Raw genomic sequence first — 23,158 nt, forward strand, 5'->3', positions numbered from 1 at the left:
CAGGGTGGTGGGGCCTGCTGTCAGGTCCCGTCCCGGCATCTCCATCAGGATTGTGGACCTGTGGACACAGCAGGAGAGCTCTGCAGCAGGGGAGCTCAGGCCACAGCCAGGCCTGGCTTTTCCCCTTTCCTGCAGGTAAGGTTGCCTGGCCTCTCAACCTGTTTTCTCATTTCTTTAGAATGGATCAGTGGTGCCCACCTCACACAATTATGATTAATAAGTTAATGTATGAAATGATTTAAATGCAGCCTGGCTTCCAAAACTGCTACATTAATGAGGCCCATAGGGGTGGTCTGAGTGATGACCTCAGGTTGTTGAGAGGGTCACAAAAATGCATTTCAGTAAGGATGGTACCTTATGCAGAGTAAGCACTCAAGTGTTTGGGTCTTTTCTAACTTCTTTTTTTGAGACAAAATCCACATAACTTAAAATTGATTTAACCATTTTTTAAAGTGTACAATTCAGTGTACATTCACAATGTTGTACAACCATCATCACTAACTCCAGGATATTTCCATTAGCCCAATAAGAAGCCCCTTACCTGTTAGCAGTCAAACCCAGTGCCGCCTCCCTCCCCTGGCCTCCGGCAACCACTAACCTGCTTTCTGTGTCTGTAGATTTGCCTATTCTGGGCATTTCTTATAAATAGAATCATATAATCTGTGGCCTTTTGTGCCTGGCTTCTCTCACTCAGCATGTTTTGAAGGTCACCTGTGTTGCAGTGTTACCGACCAGGGTTCTTAGACCCTTTAATCAATAGAAGTTGATAAGAGGCCAGAGGAGAAATTCAGGCAAGGCTTTACTGGGACTTGTGCTGCAGCAGGAGGGAGTGAAAATAAGTAAGTTCCCTTGCTGGTTCCCTGGTTGGGGGGGGGGGGGGGGCCGGGGGGGGGGAAGCAGTTCCCTTAAATGGGGTGAGGGTAGAGGCTGACCCAGGCGTCGGGCTGGAAGGGTGGCTTAGGTGGTCTTACCACCCCCTTGGTGGTGCTGTGTGCAGGGGCCATGCACAGCACCCTGCTTTTGCTCCCCACACCTCAGAAGCGGCAACTGGGTTTTGGTCTTTTTGTATCATGTTCATAATTTCTCACAACTGCAGGTATGTGCAGTTATTTTTAGTCCCTTATATAGTTTCTTCTTTTGCTCAAGGAGACATTTGTCCAGGTGTGAGCACTTCAGAGGGTCCCAGGTCCCAGATCCCAGGTCCCAGCCTGTCTCAGCAGCATGAGTCAATATTTAATTCCTTTTTATGACTAAATAATATTCTGCTGTTTGAATAGACCACCTTTTGTCTATCCATTCATCAATCAATGAACATTCCAAATATTTATTATTAATACTCCAGATCTCAGGTTCTGTAATTCCAAACCATGGCACCCTGGCTTTCAGGGGCAAAGCATACCACAAACACTGCCTGCATTTGGCAACGACTCACTTGGGTTCCCTGTGGAGGAGGCGGGGCCTCTTTGGGCGAGAACACAGCCCTAATGATGTGGAGACCTGCTGAAAACCCTACGGTCTACAGGAAAACCGGGGATTTATTACTCCAGATTCAAGGGCCACTGGGCCAACCTAAGAAATCCTGTCTTTTGCGGAGCCGGATGCTCTGCACCATTTCCTCGCAGCCCCTCCCGGGACCCTCGAAGGGAGGGAGACTGCCTGGGGCTTCTGTCCCGCGGGTCCTCTACCCTTGGGCCTCCGGCCACGTGGCCGCCCCCAGCCAATCAGCGCGGGGCGTCCGTAGTCCTGGCAACAGTTGCGTCCAAGCTCTGCAAGTCACGCGCCTCTTGCAAACTTGGTATTACTGTTTTTCTAGTACCCCATAATCCCGCGCAAGCACGCACGCACGCACACACAGACGCTCTTCAGCACCCGCTCCCAGCGCCGCGACCATGGATTATTCTTCTGAAGCGTTTGAGGCTCAGTTCCAGTCGCTGCTCCGTAAGCTCACCCTAAACTCCTGGGAATCAACGCCACCTCCAGGAAGCCCTCACCCCCTGGGTGGACGGGTGCAAGTGGGGTGAGGACAAGGATGGATATCTCATTGTGCCGTCCCCTCTCGGTGCGGGGTTGCCAGGGAATCGGGGGCAGGTCGTGCATGTTTTTCAGATTACCGTGCCCCGACTAGCGAAACAGGCCGAGTTACTCTGGCTTGGAACCCAACCCGTGTGCCCAGGAAAGGTGTCCAGGCCCACTGGCTGGCCCTACTTCTTCGCTAGACATTAGTGTGTTCAGTACTGGAGAAGAGGCATGGAGAAGACCATCAGTCTTCCAACTTTTGGCGATAGCCTGCCGTCCTTGGCAAGTACTGCAACTTCGGAGGTGAAGGACAGATAAATAGATAATTACAGAAGAGGAAGGGATGAATACGGGGTCCAAGGGTGACATCCAGGAGTAAAAGGCCTACTACGTGCAGAGGATGGGGAGGAATGGTTCCAGGGTCCTGGAAGAGATCTTTGCACTGGAGCTTAAGTTAAGGATACAAGGAGTTCTCCATGCCAAAAAGGGGAGGAAAGGCATTCCAGACCAAGGGAATGGCACGCACGGAGGCGCGCAGACATGGTGTCTTCAGAAGACTGCTGGTAGTTTGAGTGTTGCTGGAGATGAGAGGCAAGAGGGGTCAGAAGGAACAAGGTTATAAATATTGGTATGCGTGTCCTCTGCGTGTGGAGGGCCACAGAAACGGAAGTGGAGGAGAGTGTTTGGAAAAAAAAGAGTGCCCAAGTGTAAGCCTGGAAGCTATTAACTTTTTAGGGGTGGGTAGGAAAAGAGAGGCCCAAGAACAAGTGGCCAGAGAGGTAGGTTGGAATTTAGGGAGAGATTTCTATCAGAGCCAGGAGAAAAGGAGAGACTTTCAAGAAAGAATTGAATGGTCTCCAGACCCCTGAAGGGCTGTCCCAGAAAAGAGGGAACAAATGTGTCTTGTAGGGCATCCGTGTGGGAGTACTAGGACCGAGGGTCATAGAAATTCCAGGGAAACAAATTCTGGGTCAACGTAAAGAAGTCTTTCCTAGCGGTTAGAATTAGGCGGGTGCCTAGAACACCCTGTCACCGGAGGTATACAAACAGAGGTGACGTCCACAGGGGCTTTGTAGAAAGAGTTCCCTGACCTGGGCAAGCAATGGGACTAGTTGGCTGCTGAGAGCCTGCCTCACCAGTCCCTGGGGAACATTTTCACACAGTCTCTACCCACGACCACATGGTGACCTCTTTTATTTTAAGAGCCCACCTCAGTTTCCTTTCAATGGACAGAGGACCCCAAAAGACCACTAGAATGCAAGCTCCATGGTGTGGCGGGTCTGCAGCCTTCAAGAGAGTACTTGGGGGTGACTTTGAGGGGGCGACACCAGGCTGAAAACTATATGATGAGAAGGACTCAGCCAGGGGGAACCTTAGAGGACACAGAAAATGCCAAAACCAGTAACCAGGACAGAACTGGGAGAGCTGGACACACAGGAAGGAGGTCCGTGCAGCTGGAGCAAAGCAAGCACGGGGAGGAGAGTGGGAGGAGGTTAGGGAGGAGATGGAGCCGAGCCCCAGCAGGGTGGCTTTGCAGGCCTGGGAAAGGGGCTTGTTTATTCTAAGAGCAATTTTCAAAGAAGCCATTTCGGTGAAGCCATTGCAGGCTTTTAGATGGGGAAGGGGCTCTTCTGGCTAAAGGCAGATCATGGATTTGGGGTCTAGGGAGGGCACAAGTGGAAGAGGTGAGACCAGTGAAGAGCATATTTTGAGTGTGTTCCCATGGTCTGCAGGGTACGCTTTAAACCCTTGAACCTGTCATGGGAGATGACTCCAACTGTATTTTGCATTAACCTCCTTCGCACACAACGTGCTTCCAATTTGTGAAACTCTTTAGTAACCCTCAAGTCCCTAAATCCCACCCTGATCGATCCCCATGCTGGCCCCTCTATCCCTTGAAACCAGACTTATTCTGAAGGCACACTCAGTGCCGCCTCCTGGGTGATGACCTCCCACATCCCTTCAGCTGCATTTCTCCGCTGACTGAAAGCGCCTTGTAACTCCTCAGGTTACCCCACCTTATTCTGTGCCAGTGCACCGCCCATTGGGCACCCAGCCAGCGCCAAGCACTGGGTAATTCTCAGCAAATGCCGGTTTGATGAATGACTGAATTTTCAGTCGTACCCAGCATCTTGTCCTCAAAGAAATGATAAATGTGTTGCCGAGAAGTGCTTACTTCTGTCCACATTGATGTATACATACTTGAATTATTTTCTGACTATGAAAGGAACACATGGGCATTGTAAAGGGACTTAACAAATGTACTGACTCTTCACTTTGTGCCAGGCTGGGTACCGGGAATACGCAGGAAGTAAGACACAGTTCTTGCCACTGGGAACCCCACAGGCTGTTGGGAAAGAAAAGTATCTTCATCCAGAAAAATATGGTAAACGCTATGAATGGGCTAAGCCTGGGGGCTGTGGGGACCCAGAGGGGCACGAGGGAGGGTTTGGGATGCTTCAGGGGACGGTAAAGTCTGAGCTGAGCCTCAAAGGCTACGTAGGGAATAATCAAGGGAACAGGGGAGAGAGAAGCTTGTTCCAAAGACAGGAAAGAGCACAGTTTGGCTACCACAGTCAGCTTAGTTTGGGTACAAATACAAGGTGAGGTAGAAGGAATGAGAGAAAAAGCTGGAGAAGTTATAGGGGTTGGCAGGGGTGTGTGGGACAGGCGGGGTCAAGTTAAGGAAATTGAACTTTATTCTGGAGACAGCTGGGAGCAATAGAAGTGTTTTAATGGAGAGTTTTGGTTTTAGAAGGAAAATGATGGTGACATTATTTTTAATAATAATGCTCTATCCCTTCCGAATTTTAGAACATTCCCACACCTGTTATTCATTTGCTCTTCATAATAGCTTCGGGAGGTTGCTAGAGCAGAGTTTATATCATTTTAGACATAAAAGAATTGAGACTCACCGGGATTAGGTGACAGCCTGGGGTAGTATCAAGTAATGGCTAAGAGCTGAGCCCTGGAGCCAGACAAACCAAAGCTCATGTCCCAGCTCTGTGACTAATCAACTGTGTGACCTTGGGCCTCTCTGAGCCTCAGTGTCCTTACCTGTAAAAATGGGTATAATCAGAATGCCAGCCTGTTAGGTCTGTCCACTCACCCAACTATCTACTGAGCTCCCACCATATGTTGGCACTGTGAAGGCGCTGGCTCTCCATCAGGGAACAAGAGAGATAAAATCCTGGTTCACAGTGTACTGGAAAAAATAAACCAAGTAATGGCACCAGCGATTTCAAATGAAAATGTCTACCTGAACCAAGCACTTAATGAATGAAATGAGCTGCACGTGAGATGATAGGGAATGGTGGGGCCTATGGCAAGCTGCAGAGGGCATGCCCCAGCCTAAAGCAGTGCAAATTGGGAATTTTTAAGCAAACAAGTATGTCAAGCAAAACAGGACCATAAGCCTCATTCAGTGTGAGGGCTGCCAGTTTGCAACCCTTAATTTACATACTTATGCTAAGTGGTCTGAAGGAAAAGTACAGGTTGTAATATGCAGAGATAGCATGAGGATATAACACAGCCTGGAGCTGGAGAGGGAACCCTTGGTCTGACACGTGGAGAATGAGGAGGAGCGAGGAGGGCACGGATGGGGGAGGAAGGATTCCTGGCAGAGTGAGCAGCGTGTGCAGAACCCTTAGGCAGGACAGGGCTTGGGTCACTCAGGGAGCAGAAGGCCAAGGCATCTGGACAGAGTAAGGAAAGACAGGCAGGTGTTGAGGCAGGAAAGGTTGGCAGAGGAAGGTCATGGCACTTTATTTTGAGGGTATGAAGAGTCATGGAAGTGTTTCAAAATGGGGGGAGGGTAAGTGTATAAAAAAATAATAACTCATTCTACCAGTTCATATTATTATGAACAAACTGGACTGATTCTAAATATCTCCATCACTCACTAAGGTAGGTACCATCATTATCCCCATTTTACAGATGAAAAAATTGAGACCCAGCAAGGATAAGTGATCATGCCTCCAGTAAGTGGCAGGGCCGGAACTCAGATCTGAGTGTGCTGGCTGCAAAGCCTCTGCGCTTTACAGCACTAGGCTGCCTCGGATGATCAGATCAAATCAGAATGGCACGTTTAAAAGCTCATTCTGATTCCCAAGGAGTACTGGGGGCAGGGGGTGGGGAGGGAGTGGGGTGGAGTAAGATGAGACTCTAAGAAGGTTCATGAGAAAGCGTATAAATGCCTTAGCGTGGTGCCTGCCGCTGGGAGAGCCCAGACACCTGAGATTATTTCCATCACCATCGCGAGGCAACAATAAAGCCAGGCCTGGAATCCGGGTGCCCTGATGCCCGGCCTGGTGCTGAGCATTTTTCCTTCTGTACCTCTTTGGTCCTCTTCCTGAAAGGAACTCACCTTTTAACCCTCTTCCAGGGTTCTACCAGTCTCAGTCCTTGGCTGATGAAAACGCCAGCAAGGAGCCGGTGTTCAACCCTGAAGGGGTCATCGCCCACTGCTTCAAGCAGTTCACGCAGGAGGACTTCCACCTGCCTCAGAGCCGCCGGCGGGTCATCATCTTGCCTCACAAGGAGGCTCCAATGGCCATCCCTCCCACACCCCAACCCCAGGCTCCCCTCCAGCCTGCCCCCATCTCCGAAGCCCTGGAAGTCGGGGACGTCCAGGAACAGCCAGAGGACCCGAGGGCCTGGCTGACGCAGAGGCTGAAGTTTCGGCAGGACCTGGAGTCATTTGGCAACATAGAGAAGTGGCTGCAGAACAAGTCCACACTCACGCCATCAGAGGACAAGGTCCTACATGAGATCCGCAAGGAGCACGAGGCCTGGCTGATGGGCCAGCTGGCCACTACCAGAGACGTCAAGGTGAGCAGCCGCATTTGTCACATGCAGACACTTCGGGTGTTAGGAGCATGCTGTCATTTCACTCCCTTGGATTAGGCAGGATGGGAATCTTTCACACACACCCCCATCCCCCTCCCAGTCCCAGGGGAGCAAACAGAAGTCCTGAAAAGGAGGTGTATTTGTTATCTATTGCTGCATAACAAATACCCCCAAGGTTACTGAAAGTAGCAGATGTTCATTATGTCACTGTTCCCAAGAGTGAGGAACCTGGGAGGAGCTTAGCTGGGTGGCACTGACTCAGGTGCTCATCTCGGGATGCTGGCCGGGGCCACAGACATTTGAAGGCTTGACTGGGCAGGAGGACCCGCTTTCAAGCTGGATGCTGGCAGGAGATCTCAGTTCCTGGCCTCAGCCCCCGCCTCTCCCAGGGCTGCTCAAGTGTCCTGACCACATGGCAGCCAGCATCCCCCAGAACAAACGGTCCAGGAGAGCAAGGAGGAGGCTGCAGTGCCTTTCATGACCTCATCTCATGAGCTCTCAGTTTCAGAAGTTTCACACCGTCAGTTCCACCACAGTCTGTCTGTCAGGGGCAAGTCATCACTAAATACTGCCGACATTCGAAGGGAAGGGGGTTGAGGTTCACCTTAGAAAGGAGGAGAGTTGAAGAATTTGTGACTATATCTTAAAACCACCCTGTGAGGAATCATCCCTGGCATTCATCTGTGGGGCATTTTTTTTTTTTTTTGCTGCATCACACGACATGTGAGATCTTAGTTCCCCAATCAGGGATCAAATCCGTGCCCCTTGTACTGGAAGCATGGAGTCCTAACCACTGGACCGCCAGAGAAGTCCCTGTGGGGTATTTTATTTTATTTTATTTATTTATTGGCTGTGTCGGGTCTTTGTTGCTGCACGCGGGCTTTCTCTAGTTGTGGCGAGCAGGGGCTACTCTTCGTTGCAGTGCACTGGCTTCTCATTGTGGTGGCTTCTCTTGTTGTGGAGCACGGGCTGTAGGCATGAGGGCTTCAGTAGTTGTGGCACATGGGCTCAATAGTTGTGGCTCGCAGGCTCTAGAGTGCAGGCTCAGTAGTTGTGGCGCACAGGCTTAGTTGCACTGCAGCATGTGGGATCTTCCCAGACCAGGGCTCGAACCCATGTCCCCTGCATTGGCAGGCGGATTCTTAACCCCTGCTCCACCAGAGAAGCCCCCTGTGGGGCGTTTTAAATGCTCATCGTTCATTCATTGGTTCATGCATTTGCTGAGCGCCTGTATGTGCCAGCAGGTGCTCACAGGGCTATTGTGAGGATCACAGTTATGAGGTTGGAAGAAAATTTTTAATAAATTTGTGTATGTATTTATATATATTATACATATAGTCCCTTCTATAAATATGAAAATAGGACTTCCCTGGTTGTCCAGTGGTTAGGACTCTGTGCTTCCACTGCAGGGGGCTTGGATTCGATCGCTGGTCAGGGAACTAGGATCCCACATGCTGCTTGGTGCAGCCAAAAAAAAAAAATTAAATATGAAGATAGAAGCTCAGTGAGGCCATACATTGTCCAAGCCCATAGGGATAGTAAATGGCGGTCAGTAAGCAAAGCCCTCATCTTCCAGCTGCTTGGAGTACAGACACTGAATGTGACATTTCCCTCCAACACAGACACTTGAAATTTCATGCAGTTCAGGTAAAGCTGGCAGAAGAGGTCAGATGACTTGGGTTTAAACCCAGCTCTGCTACGTCCTAGCTGTATGATTGGGCCTCAGTTTCCTCATCTGTGTAATGGGGATAACCATTGTGCCTGCTTCCTAGGGTTGCTGTGACATCTAAATGGACTGGTTTATATATGGTGCCTGAGACAGTGCTGAGCATATAGTGAGCACTCAATAAATGTTTGTCATTTTTATTATTCTTGCATACTTATTGGTGTCATTTGGGTTGGCCCCCAAACTTCAGAGTCAGTCCTTGGGGTACTCATAGTCAAAACGCAGCTTTCATGGGTCTAACACACCCTTTCCTGCAAGCAGCACAGCATCTAGGTATAAGCACAGGACGTGGGTTAGAAACCCACCTCCACTGCTTACCTGCTGTGTGACCCTGAGCAAGTTACTTTACCTCTCTGAGCCTGTTTCTTCATTTGTAAAAAGGAAAACGAATACCTAACACTGAATTCACAGCATTGTTTTTTTCATTTCTCAAACAATCACTGCCTACCTGAATAGAGCTAGAGGCTTTGTTCAGTACGAGGATAGGAGGTGGGGTACGTAGCTAAATAAGACATGCTCTTGCTTTCAGGGTGGTTCACATGTTAGTAGGGGAGGAAGACACAGCAGATTAATGACTCTACAGTTTACTACAGGCCATTAATAGACTCTAGGGCACTGAGGAGCTATAAGGTAGGGAACAGCAAGGCCCTTTGTAAACTGTCAAGTTCTGCACCAAAGTAAAGGAACATTTTTCCTAAGTACAGTCTCCCTCCGTATCTGTAGGGGAGACCCCCACAGATACCAACATCCAAAGATGTTCAAGCCCCTTATATAAAAGGGCAGAGTGTTTGTATACAACCTACAAGCATCCTCCCTTATACTTTAAATCATCTCTAGATTGCTTAGAATACCTAATATGACGTAAATGTCATGTAGATAGTGATAAATACAATGTAAACATTATGTAAATAGCTTATGGCCATGACAAATTCAAGTTTTGCTTTTTGGAACTTTATGGAATTTTTTTTTTAATATTTTCCATCTGTAGTAGGTTAAATCCGTGGATGGGGAGCCCGTGGACATGGAGGGCTACCTGTATTCCCGTTCACCTAGAAATGGAGGAGGAGCAGGATCTGGACAGATAGAGAAAGGAGGAGAGGTGTCCTAGGCAGGAGGCCCAGCAGGGGCAGAGGCTGGGAGGTGGGGGGAGTGGGAGCCCCGGGAGGCCGCAGGCAGGGGCGTGTATTTGGATGCACTGAGAGCTCCGTGGGATTATAATACTGACTGGTCTCACAGGAGAGATGTGGAAAAGAATGAAATTTTAGTTCTCATATTGTCCAAGCCTCTTGTTTCTGATGGGAAATCGGAGGCCCAGAGAAGCAGTCTCCCAGGCATCCTGTGGCAAGACGTACCTGCCAGAATCCAGTGCTCCTTGCCCTCCACCTTACTGTCCGTTTGGAGTGGCTCAGCCTCTCCCTTTCCCATTTCTAACTCTGGGGACCCAGCGCCATTGGCCTGTCTCTCCTGAGCTCTCCCCTCTACCCCACTCTCTTGCCTTTTTCAGAAGAAAAGCCTGCGACCCTCCCGCCGGCAGGTGCCCCAGCTCCGACTACCCAAACCCTCCGCCCTGTCGGCCTTGTACTCCTACCTGCACAGCCGCAAGATCAAGATGCAGGAGCTGTTTCACCAGGTGGACCGGGGCAAGAGCCAGAGGATCTCCAGGGAGGAGTTCATCATGGCTCTGAAGGGGGTAAGAGCCTCCCCCGCTCCCGAGGCCGGCCAGAGGTGGGGGTGGGGGGGCCCAGGCACCCCACGCCACCTCCGCTGCCCCTCCCAGGTCCTGCTCCCACGAGCAGCCTTATTCCTTCGAAAGCCAGAGTGGAATATGTGGCTTAACCTGAGGCCCCATCAGATCCCTGAGGCCACCCTGCACTGGTCTGCCCTTGAAAGGCCCCGCCGGAGTGGGAACTCTGCAAGCCGCCCCATCACCGGCCAGCTGCTTGGGGAATCGCTGGCTTGCTCATGAGAGCCCAGAACTGAGCACAGAGAGAGCTGGGCCTTCAGTCCTGCCTCTAGAACCTCTGGAACTTCTGGAACCGTCACTGGCATATGAATCACATAGGGAGGGGTCTGGTAAAAATGCAGCTTCTGTCTCAGGTTCTGTTTTGTTAAAATGCAGCTTCTTGTTAAAATGCAATGGAATCGTGCAGTCCTAACCACTGGATCTCCAGGGAATTCCCCCAAGGTTGCTGCATTCTAACAAGCTCCCAGCAATGCCTGCGGTGGGGGGGCCACGGAGCACACTTTCACAGGTTATTCAAAAATTCAAATTAATTGTAAATAAATAAAACTAAAAATCCAGTTCCTCAGTCAGGGCAGCTACAGTCGGCGTGCTCAATAGTCACATGTGGTGAGTGGTTCCTCTGCTGCATTGCTCAGGCTTAGAGCATTCCCATCATCGTAGAAAGTTCTATCAGCCTAGCAGAGGTCTGCTAACTATGGCCCAGGAGTCAAATCCAGCCGGTCTCCTGTTTTTGTAAATAAAGGTCTTTTTCTGTAAATAAAGTTTTATTGGAACACAGCTACACTCATTTGTCTACATGTTGCCATGGCTGTTTTCATGCTACGAGGGCAAACTTGAGGGGTGTGACAGAGACCACATGGCTCCCAGAGCCTAAAATATTTTACTATCTGGCCCTTTCTAGAAAAAGTTTGCTGACTCCTGGTCTGGTTGAATTAAGCTTGTGTATATTTTTTTTTTTTTTCTCTGCTGGGATCTTCCTGGTGTAGGGATCGAACCTGTATCCCCTGCATTAGCAGGCAGATTCTCAACCACTGTGCCACCTAGGAAGCCCAAACTTGTGTGTATTTTGAATGCAAGATACCTTTTAGAAAAACTTGGAAGGGGAATGCTACATCTTCTATGGTCTTAAATCATTACCAGTTTTCACACTATCATTTTATGACACATAATTATCTAAACAACATACCAAAGCATGTAAAACAACAAAAAGAAAGGGTCGTTAATCAATGTGACCGAAAAGATGACACATTAACTCCTTTAGCACCAGGTGAGTTCTGATCGCCTTTAAGTAAAGCTCAGTGAATAATATCTAGTCTAAAGAGGCTGACAAGTTATATTTCCTTTAAAACTTTTCTTCTTGAATATTCAGTATTGCTGGCAAGCATCATACTTCTCCAGAGTTGCTCACCATCCTTAAAAGAGTAACGTGTATCAGACTTCTGATTCTATTTTACTTCAGTTAAGGGAGGTTTATGTGTCCCTCATGGACAAGGATGACAGATGTGAAATTCTGCTTCGGGTCCAGCACAGGCAGGCTGTCGTTGAGATTGGAAAGGAGTGGGGAGGGAGGCCAGAGGGAGAAGTAACAGACTCTGCACAGATGGTGACATGTCTGGACTGGGTTTTGAAGGAGGGATAGGAGCTTTTCAGGCAGGAAGTGGGAAATGCCTGAGTAAAGGCAGAGGGTGAGAATGTACAAGGTGTGTTTGGGGCCTGGGGAAGGGCTGTGAGCTCCTGGGCAGAGACCTTGGGTGTGACCTGGGAGTGGCTGAGGATGAAACTAGACCGAGAGGTGGGGCAGGCTGGCAAGGCCTTTGCTGTCCTGGAAGGACGTTCGGAGCCTGCCCGCCCACCTTGGGCCTTCTCTTCTCTCCTCAGGTCGGAGTCCCTCTGAAAAACCAGGAGGTGGAGGATATCGTGATCTATCTCAGCTCTCTGGGAAAGCACAACAGCATCAGCACGGATAACCTGGCCAGCACCTACAAGCAGTGGTCTTTGGCTCAGCAGAAAATCACCCTGGCAACTGCGACAGATTGTACGTATCCACCTCCACCCCCGTGTCCCCACTTCCCCACCCTGGGAGCCAGCGTGGCAGAGGCAGCCTTGGCTCACTTCCTGAGTGCTTCTCCAGCTCTGGATTACTGTAGGTGGGCCAAGCCTCCCTCTGGTATTTCCAGGCCCAGAGATCGACCATGGAGCAGATATTCTCTTGAGTGCCAGCTACCGTGTCCTTTCAAAGATGAACGAGGCCCAACCCTTGTCCTTAAAGGGGGATTCTCAAAGAGTGGTTTTAGCCATCAAAGCCCACCTGATAGGCTGAGAACCGACCCAAACAGCAAGCCTTTCCATTTGTATGTGGGTCCAAGGCCTTCCCACTATTAATCTGCATTGATAAAAAGTTAACTAGAATTCAGAAACCAGAATTAGCACGTGTTTAGAGTTTACTGGAAAATCTACTTTAGTGTTCTGCCATCAGGGATATTAGCAGGGCTGCTGGGAACAGTTGCAGAGGTTGTGTACAGCTCAAGTTCTATTCGCCAAGCTGTGTGCTTATGAAGCCACATCTGTCCAGACAAACCACAGAGGCAAATTAGAAATGGACCAGCCATATCTCTGCCTATGAATTTACAACGCAGGGTGCATTGTTTTTTTTATGGTTAGTGCCATTATTGGCACAAACAAAACAAAGCAAAACAAAACATTTGAACAACTGTAGATAAAATTAAAGCCCTCCCTTGACTACCACCTACCATTCCAGAGCCCGCCTCAAATTTAAACACATCTCTCTTTCTCTCAATGAAACAAATCTTGCTTTGTCCCCACCCTCCAGGTTGGCAGGAATTTAATTTCAGACACGTTTGTGAGGGCGGGGGTCAGGGGACCCTCCTCGTCCTCCCTGAGGTCATGTAAAAGCCCTAGGAGGGCAGCAGAGGGGTTTCCTTACAGAGGTGAAGATTTGGGCAGGGACTCTGGAGTTCAAGGTTACACTGAACTGAGTGCTCAGCTTCCTCGCCAGTAGGTTCTTCTGCAGGCGGCTCCCTTAGAGCAGCCCCGCCACAGTCCCACAGTGTAGAGAGAGGAGTCTCCAGGCCGAGGCACTGTCACCCCAGGCAGGGTCTCCGTGCCTCTCAGATTCCCGGGGGACCTGAGCACCACCATAGGAATGAGCTCTCGCTCCTCAGGGTCTCCTCGAGTGGGGCGAACTTTCCCACCCACACTTTTTGCCTTTTCATTATGAATTACCAAAGCTCAGCATTATTCATGTAGTTGGCTGCGAGTTATTTGGTGAATGACCAGAGTGCACCGTGGTTCATGTCTGCAGCAAAAGTGTTTGGGGCCTATGATTTCCTCAGAGCCATGAGCAGGTATCTGCTTGGCCAGTGCGATCCCAGTGTCCTCACTGAGTTCCTTTTCCCTGGAGAGCAGCAGTGGGTAGGGTAAGCAGATGTGGGTATCTCTTACTTTGCTTAAAGGGTCTGGGTGCCTGGCTTACAAAGGAGAAGGCAGTGGCTTTGGGGCACCCCCTGTGGACTGCGAAGCTTTACCCTCGTTTACCCACAGCATTAGCTCATTTTCTCCTTCCAGTCCCAGGAGGTCAGGGCTGCTGTTCACGCTTTGCAAGGAGGAAGCTGAAGCTCGGAGAGGCTGACCACCTGTCCACAGTCTCAAAACTAGAAGGTGGCAGGGCCAGGATTTCATTTCTGCCCGGGACAGTGGAGGCTTGGAAACAGGATGCTAGGGGATGAGAATGGCAACAGAAGGGCTGGGGCTGTGGTGCAGGTGACGGAGGAGGCGGCCACAGTGGAGACAGAAGAAGGGACATGTCCAAGGTGCACCTCGGATGGCACTGACCGGACACGTGGGCGCCTGCTTGATGATACTGGTAAACTGCTTGATGGAGTCCAGGGCTGGGCACCCTCTCAGTCCCTCCTTCCTCTGTCTCTTCCCTCCACCCCTAGCTTCCAGATCTGCCACAGACAGCAGTTCCCCCCAGAGTCCATCCAAGAAACTGCAGGTGAATTTTGCTCCAGAGCCTCCCCAGATGGACCTGCTGACCGTGCCCGTGGTCGACACCGAGACGGAGGCACGGCCCTTGACCCTGGAGGAGATGGAGGACGTGGGCAAGCGGTACCGCCAGAGGAAGCGGCAGAACAAGGTGCCCCCACCGACAGGGGAGGGACGGGGCTTGGAGACTGAGCAGGCCCGGCATCACCTTCTGGCGGGGGGAGCTCTTGGGAGGGGGCTGCCTTACTTCCCCGCTCCCTCTCCTCTATGTAAGAACGATACCTACCTCACAAGGTTTCTGTGAAAATGAAATGAGGTGATGTTTCTGAAAGTATCGAGTTCCCTGCCTCCAACTCTCAGGATGACTTTGCATCCTGAGGTCAGGGCGGCACCTTCATCACAGCTGGAATCCAAGAACCTGGCCTGGGGCCTGGTACTGAGTAGACACTCCAGAAACGCATGACGAGTGAAGGAAGGAAGAATTGATTACATGAGTTAATTCACCCAGTAAATATTTATCGAGAGCCTGTGATGTGTCAGGCACCATTCTAGGTGCTGCCTAGTGCAAAATGGCCCCAGCCCCCAGGAAGCTGAGAGTCTAGTCAGGGAGGCAGAAAATACTCATATAATACTATCTATCGATAAATATTTTCTACTATATACTTTTTATAGTACACATATATTTTATATATATATATTTAAAATAAAATGTCAAGTATTGGTAAGTGTTATATTGACTAAGATCTGATTACGTTGCATGATGAAAAGACCCAAAGTGTTAGAGCAAGGATCAGCAAACTTTCCCTGTCAAGGGCTGGCTAGTAAGTGTTTCAGGCTTTGCAGGCCATGTGGTCTCTGTCACAACAACTCGGCTCTGCCGTTGCAGCATGGAAGCAGCCATAGACAACAGCTAAACAAATGAGTGTGGCTGTGTGCCAATAAAGCTTTATTTATAAAAACAAGGGATGGGTCAGATTTGACCTGTAAGCTATACTTTGCTGATTCTGATTTTATTTTATTATTTATTTATTTATGAACAAAAACAAGGAAAATTTTATTAATAGTTGACTACATCAGAGCAGTGATTCCAATAGACGTCAGAAAGTACTTTGGTCTAATCAGTACAAGAGACTTCTATTTTAAAATGCATTCTCATTCTCAAAATAGCTATTTACTCATTTCTTCATAATATATACTAAGGTAAGCAATGACCTCTGTTAACAGCTAGAAGCTTTGAAAAGGTAGATTTTTCTTTCCTTACAAAGAAATCAGACCAAAAGTGGCTGTACACTTCCCAGGCGTCTTCTATACCTTCAATACCTTGCTCTGTCTTCCTTAACACGTGGCTTCCACCTCAAAGTCACAGATGGCTGCACCTAATTTAAATGCCAGACACTTGAATGTAATGTTTCAGTAGGATTCCTCTAGGGCCTACTGTACGCATTATCCAGTTGTGTGTAGGCTTCCGTGTAAGGGGCTGTGCACGCAGGACCACACGTGCTGACCTTTCAGATGTTCTTCAGGGGGTCACCTTGACCGCGTGTAATTTTCCTCCCAAGTCAGACTTCAGAACCTGCATTCTTTGCCATTGCCCCTCGTCGGGGTCTGGGGAGAGGCAGATGAGGCTGTAGGTCACCTTCGTCCAGGAGGCGAGGAGGAGTGACCCAGCCTCTGCTCTCTCCACAGCTCGCCATCCCCTCCATCCAGTACACGGAGCAGTGCCGCCTGGTGCGGAGTGGGGACAAGCACTTTGATGAGCACTGCCTCCCGTCCACCATCCACGGGGAGATGGAGGAGATCATCAGCAAGTCTCGCATGGACACCTTTCTGGTCTACCTGCAATGCTGGAAGCTCTGCGAGTCCTACGGCCTCCCGCTGACCGAGGATGTCCTCGTGAGGGGTAAGGGCCTCGGGGGCTGGTCCTCAGGAAGGTGCCAGCGGGACCCAGAGCTGGGGCGAGGGTGGTGCCCACCTGAGGTTTGTCCTTCCCCAGCCAACATGCACCCAGTCATGCCACTGTGGCCTGTGGTGGGGACACTGGGAAGGGTGTGGGGTGGAGGGAGGAACAGCCCCACCTGATTCACCTTAGATGGGATTTTAGGACCTTGCAGGGCCGCAGGCTTCACAGGCCTGGAAGTCTGGGTTTCCCAGTCCAGCACAGGACTTCTGGGTGAGGGAGCCAGAGGTTGGGCATAGAGGACCGATCCCGATTTCAGAGAGGGAGCCTGGCTGGAAGTGGTAACTGCTATGATGCATTGGGGGTTCGAGCCGCTTGTCTAGGCCAGGCCTGTTTCTTGGTGCTTCTGCCGCACAAAGGGAAGAAGGCACCAGGAGACAGGTTCTGCTGAGGCCCTTTGCTGTCTGCTCAGACGACAGGTCTCAATCCTGAGATTTCCCACTGGTTCTGCCCTCTGCTTGGGGGGAGGATTGTGTTTTCATATATCCAAGCAGATCTGAACCTTCTGCGTCTCTGGGTAGAGTGTGTGCTTTGGAGACGTGAGACGGGGGAGTGTCCCCATATCCCCCCGGTGACTGTGTAGCCATGCTGGTGTCCTAAATTTATGAATTTACATATTTAACGGGCAGGTCGCTCTCTGTGCTTCAAAAACACGAAGGCGTGAGCTGAGGTCTTCCCATAGGAACTTTGCAGGAAGGAGCTGTGGCCTTACTGGGCATATGGCTTCCTGAGAAAACGGAACACAGAGAGTGGTGTGACTTACCTGAGAACAGGAGTTAACAGTCACAATTGATTGTTTCCATCTTTTTCCCCAGAGGGAGGAGAACACGTGCTAAATGTACAGGGCCTTGAATCTTGTATTCGTTTGCGAGAACTGCCGCAACAAAATACCACAGGCTGGGGGCTTAAACAACAGAAATGCATTTTCTCACCGTTCCCGTGGCTAGAAGTCCAAGATCAAGGTGCCGGCAGGGTTGACTTCCAACTTGGCCTGCAGCTGGCTGTCCCCTGGCTGTCTCTTTACGTGGTCTTTTCTGTACACACACACCCCTGCTGTCTCTCTGTATGTCCAGATGTCCTCTGCTAAGGACACCAGTCAGATTGGATTCAGGCCCACTCTAATGGGGGCCTCATTTTAGCTTAATCACTTCTTCTAAGGCCCTATCTCCAAATACAACTGTTGAGGTTCTGAGGGGTTAGAGCTTCAACTTATGAATTTGGGGGGACACAGGTCAGCCCATAACAGGTCTATACAAGGGGGACGTGGCCAAGGGCTTCCAGGAACACAGGCCAACCAGCCTAAATGGTCATTGTCTGCCGCACACGCTGTACATCCACGTGCTGCCTGCCTAGGCCAGAAGGGCAGAGCCAGCAGGAGACCCCACAGCTCTGGACACCAGCTTTCCACCAGATCATCCTTCCTCCCTCTTTCCTCGGGGAGCCTCATCTTCCCTGATCGTTTACATCCCCTGGTCTTGGCTAGCGGTGGAGCTGCAGCTGTGTTCTAAAATGCAGGCATGCTTGCCAGGCACCTGACTGCTCCTGTGGGCTACGTCTTTCCCCCGGTCTGTCCCCACCAGAGGATGGAGCCTCTACAGATTCTCTCTATCACTGGCTTTTGCTGACGCCTGGGTCCACACCCGGGTGAGCCTCACCTGTCTGCAGGATCCCATCACTGATGGGCACACGGGAGCATGTGTGGGTGGGCTTCCTTTTGCTTCTGGTGGTCTAGATGGAAAAGACGCTGGTGTGTCTCTGACCACTGTCCTGGCCACTGTCTGTTAGCTGTCCTTATGACAGAGGCCTCATCTGCTGTGGCCAAAGAAGCACAAACAGAGGGACTTCCAGGTCTGTGCTCAAGTATAGAGCTTGTATTCAAGGTCTCAAGCTTATGGGCCAGAATTCCAGAATATTGAGGCCTTTCCTCTCCCCACTGAATATAGCTTTATTGTTTTTCTCCCCCTGATTTTATAGATAATTCTTGCTCACTTATATTTTTTTGAAAACATAAAAAGTCCCCCAGCCTGCGTTGACTACCAATATTTTAGTGACCATCCTTTCACAAACCTCTTTCTTTACTCTTTATGCAAAATTATTTATGTAAATGATTTTTAAAAGTCTTACGTGTATGTGTGTATATATATATATTTTTAATGTAGTTTTTAAAAATCATGTAAACGTTTAAAAAATGTTGACGTTGCACATCTGCCCCTTCCCTCCTCTCCCTTCTCACCTGTGTAGTCCTTGCTCTCCCCTCCAAATGACCAACGTTAATAACCTGGAGAGTAGCCTTCCCTCACAGTTTCCCGAACACGAGATGCTCGTGTGTTATCATCTTAGGACCAGCCCTGCTCAGTAGCTGCAGGACGGTGGAGCCCCGGCCCACTGCTTCTCATGTTCTGCATGAGGAGAAAACTGGCACTCAGCTGGGTCTAAATTAAGCTAGTGAAATCTTGGGTGAGCCCTCCCTTCCTCCTCCTGGGACTCCTGACCAGGACGCCCCTGCAGAGTGGGGTGTGGGGTCGCACTCCGTCCTAACTGCCCCCAGGCCTCAGGGCCACTGCTGTTCGGGTTCTGAATAGACGCCCTCTTCTGCGGTCCTGTGAGGGGTACCACACCAGCCCCACTTCCCAACAGTGTACTGCGGTGATGCCCACGCCGCCATCAGGGAGGCTGGAGGGCCTGGAGGACCCTCCACAGTATTCACAGCCACTTGCTGTGACTCTACAATCATTTAAAAATAAAAAGTTAAGAAACGTATATAAGAAAAATATTTTCAAACAACGTTATTAAAAAAAAAAAAGCCCCCTTCTGCCCCAAAGGCTCCGGGTGGGGACCGGTCTTGGGCTGACAGGCCGTGTTTCTCTTGCTGCTCACAGCCCTGATGTACCCAGGGGACAAGATCATTTTCCAGAAGGACCAGGTGCGCCCGATCCGGCAGCCAGGAGGCTACTACTCAGACCTGAAGATCTTCAGTCCAACCCTGGCCCTGCTCAGCTCCCGGGGCATTTCCAAGCCTGTGGCTCAGAAGCCTGACAAGCTGAGTGTCAGCCCCTCCTCCCCTGCCCTGCGCTCCTGCCCCACTGCTGCCCTTTGCTGGGGGACTGGGCGTCACATTGTGCCAGTGTCTGTGCCCTAACCCGGCATGTCCAACCCAGCTGCTCACCACCGACTGGCCATGTGTGGCCCCTGGCATGTCTCCGCAGCCTCCTCGCCTCACTCCCATGCAGCTACCCCCCTGACCACATCCTACGTGACCTCAAGCTCTCTGGAAACGGTTAAAAAGAGGGACTTCTTAGAGAAATGGGGGAGGTCCCTTCACGAATTATGGGCTGGATGTCAGGGCCCCTGCAGAGGACAGTGATGGCAGCTCCTTCTCTGCCCTGCCTTCTCTGGCAAGAGGTGGGCTTGCAGCCCCCAAGAGGAGAAAAGAACCCTGCAATGGGGCCTCCCCCTGACCCTCAGATCAACCCAAGTCCTCTCTAAGAAAATGCTCTCCTTTGTCAGGAGGTGACGTGGGCAGGCTATGAGCCAGCACCAGTGGTGACTGCAGACTGGGGAACAGGCGGCATCCCTGAGGAGGGAGGAGGAGGGGGCAGCTGACCACATTCCATGAGGGGGGAAGGGCCCAGGACCGACCCACACCATAGATCACTACCAGTTGCCTGCTAGGTGGTCTGGCCAGAACAGCTGGGGTGGGATGCAGCAGAGCCCAGTAGAAATCTGACAGGCCAGGGGTTAAATGGACAATTTACCTCACTCACTGAGCTGCAGCATGTTAATCTGTAAAATGGGTGTAACAGCTCTACTACACACAGTATTGATAAGAAATGCAAGTAAACTTCCTAGCATTTAGCACTTGAGCACCGACTTGTTGTAGCCTGCCTCATCAGAGCGTTCTCCAGTGCAGAAGTGGGCTAGGTCTGCAGGTGGGGCTGTCCACAGCCCCTGATTGGGAAGAGCTGAGCACAAGCCAGGCAGGTGGTGGCCTCGAGAGTCCTTTCTGATCCCCTAATGACTGCCTTCCAGAGTGGCTGCAACCAGTTCCTGAGCCATGAACCTAAGGAACCTGTGAATGTGACTTTTGTCCTGCTTAGATGGGCCGCAGTTATGAAGGACAGAGGTCCCCCGGGGCAGGGGTGGACTACTGAGAGTGCTACTTAGTTACTCATTGGCTACTTCCAGTGCATTATGAAAGATTCCGGGGCCAGACGCAGGCTTTCTGGGAAAGAGTGCCGTGGCAATCAGTGATGTCTGCCAGGCCTGAGGTCTGGGGTGTTAGCTTTCACCACCCTTGTCCTAAGGCTGGATTCAGTGCTGGAGGGTAAGTGGGAGTCAGGGACCCCAAAAGGATTCAGATTACTGAGCATGTCTCATAGCACCTGGGAGGTTTCTGTGCTGGGAAATGAGAAACCCAAGGCTCCACAAGGCAGTGACTTAGCCCTGGTTGCCCAGCCAGCCAGGCCTCAAGCCCAGGGCTGCCCCCCTGCCTGCCTGGCAGGGGCCCAGAGGTCTAGGCACCCCCGCCCACTGTGTGTGCCACTGGAGCACGGGGGACAGAGTCAGGGCCCAGCCAGGCGGAAGGAGTTCTCCTTTCAGAGCTCTGGTCTGGACTCAGAGGCGGGCCCCCTGTCACGCTGACCTACTCCTCAAAGCCCCACTGACCTGGATTTCCCATCTCCTGACACGATATCCCTCTCTCCTCCACTAGGAAAATGCCAAAGAAAATCAAGAAAGTCACCTTTAAGGAGTTTGAGGATTTCACCAGGTCTGTAGTGACCATCTAACTGGGAGGGGGGTGGGTAGGAGGAAGGTGCTAGGGACTGGCATGTTGCAGGGTACACAGTGGCACAGCATCTGGGACTTAGTGCCCAGGAGCTGAGGGGCATAAAATGACACTTAGAAGTGCCAGGCAGACACTGCTCTCCATGTGTTGTCATGTAAATCCTCTCAGCAACCCTGTGAAGTGACTCTTAGCATCCCCATTTTACAAAAGAGGAAACTGAGGTACAGGCAGGTTGATTATCTTGCTCAAAGTCACATACCTAGTAAATGGTGGAGCAGGGATTTGGACCCAGCTGTGCTGGCTGCAGAGGCTGCACTCTGAACAGCACATTCAAATGCCCCTGCAGAACAGGTGGTGTGCACTTAAGAGTCTGAATTTAGACGCAGCAGATTGGTAGTCAAGCCTGCGCCCTGCCACTTGCTGGCTGTGTGGCCTCCCTAGGACTCCGGGTTCTTGCCAGTGAGGCAGACGGGACAACAGAGCCCGACGCACAGCACTGTTGGGAGGACTGAGTACTAGAGTGCTTAGCACGGTGCTGCACCTCTACTCGGCTCACAGCCAGAGGGCTCCGCTGGAAAGGAGCCCTGGCCGCCACCTGTCTCCATGACAACCATCCTGGTATCTTCTTGTTCTCCAGGAAGCTGAAGGCGAAGAGGCCCAGTGGTCCGCGGCTAACCCATCCTAATTTCTTCTGGCCGGGTCATCTCCTGGACAAGCTGCAGCTCTACCTGCCCACTGTGACCATGGACCGGAGCCTGGTGCTCTTCAGTTGTGTCCAACGCCGGCCCCAGGCCTACTCAGCCAACTACCACCCCGACCACTGGTGGCCCATTAAGGACATGAACTACATGACCTATGCTTATTACGATGCCCGCAAGATCTACCACATCTGGAGTGGCCCAGATGTCGCCAAACCTAGCCATCCTGGGGCCGGGGGCCAGGGCAGCTAGCAGCCCAGAGCCATAGACACAAGGGGGGGTATCAAAGAGCCAAACAAGAGTTGTTTCAGTGGAAAGGCCCAGGGCAGCTCTCTCCAGACTCAAAGTGTCCAGTGTCTCAGAGGGCAGATGTGTCCAGAGAAAGATGGGGTTTTTGAGTGTTTCCCTAAACCAGGTTGGAGTTTTTCTCATGTCACCTGTGATGCAACTGATGTGATTTCCTGCAGGCACATTCCCTGGGGTTTTGACGGGGATGCCTGCATGGTACTTCTAGCCACTCATCCTGGATCTCAGTGCCCACCGGGAAGCAGCAGGCACTGTGGGTACCCCTGTGCTCGCCTCTTGAAATAAGTGGCAGCATGTGCCTCACCCCAAAGACTGAGCCACCCGGGTCACTACTTCCAAATGCTTTCCGGTTCATGAGCCCTTCCCCTGATTCACCCACCTAACCCCCTCAAGACCTTTTCCTTGAGAACACACCCTGTGGGCTGCTGTTAGCACAGTGCCTCTGTGCTCAGCATCCCAGTTGACCCCGAAAGCCTGCAGGACACGCAGGGTTGGTGAGGTGTGGTGCAGTCTCAACCTACGGCTTGCTAGCTGTGTGTACTTGGACAAGACATTCCCTTCACGTTTCACGTATCACGCCTCTGGGTCTCCTCAAGCTCCCCTTCACAGTCAAAATCTCACGAAAGAGCTGTCAACACTCACTCCCTTCCCTTCACACCCATCACGCAGTCAACAACACGATCCACTTCAGCTTCTGCCTCCATCTGGCCCTGGCACTGCTCTACCACAGATCACCGATGACATGACGTCCGTATTGTGTTCGGGTTGTGGAATTAGGGGCCTTTTTTTTTCTCTCTTGAAATTTGATTTTCACAATAATCTTAAAAACAAAAGCTAAAACAAAGAACAATTAAAAAAATGAGGCAGTCTAGCCTGACAGAAGTGTGGATTTTTGGCGTCAAATCTCCGAATTTCACTTTCTACATATGTAAAACGGGGAAACTAATAGAACTACCTCCTGGAACTGTGCGAGGCCCACTGAACGAGAGCTGTTACAGTCTCATTATTATTTATAAATTCACGTGAGAGAATTGTTAGACTGTCGCTGTTTTGTTCCCTCCTGGCCACTAAG

At 50.9% G+C, this 23,158-nt stretch overlaps 1 protein-coding gene across 1 annotated transcript; it reads left to right on the forward strand.

Annotated features, from left to right (window-relative positions):
- Positions 1–926: 926 nt before the first annotated feature.
- On the forward strand, positions 927–22,048 carry EFCAB12 (EF-hand calcium binding domain 12). Its single transcript, XM_057706348.1, is given in 10 exon segments — positions 927–1,938; positions 6,401–6,846; positions 10,095–10,280; positions 12,213–12,369; positions 14,294–14,490; positions 16,026–16,239; positions 19,176–19,335; positions 21,008–21,064; positions 21,720–22,008; positions 22,010–22,048. Coding segments are annotated over 10 exon segments (1,794 nt in total). The 5' UTR covers positions 927–1,889.
- The last annotated feature ends 1,110 nt before the right edge of the window (positions 22,049–23,158 follow it).

This window comes from Hippopotamus amphibius, chromosome 13, assembly GCF_030028045.1.
Source record: "Hippopotamus amphibius kiboko isolate mHipAmp2 chromosome 13, mHipAmp2.hap2, whole genome shotgun sequence".
Lineage (NCBI taxonomy): Eukaryota > Metazoa > Chordata > Mammalia > Artiodactyla > Hippopotamidae > Hippopotamus > Hippopotamus amphibius.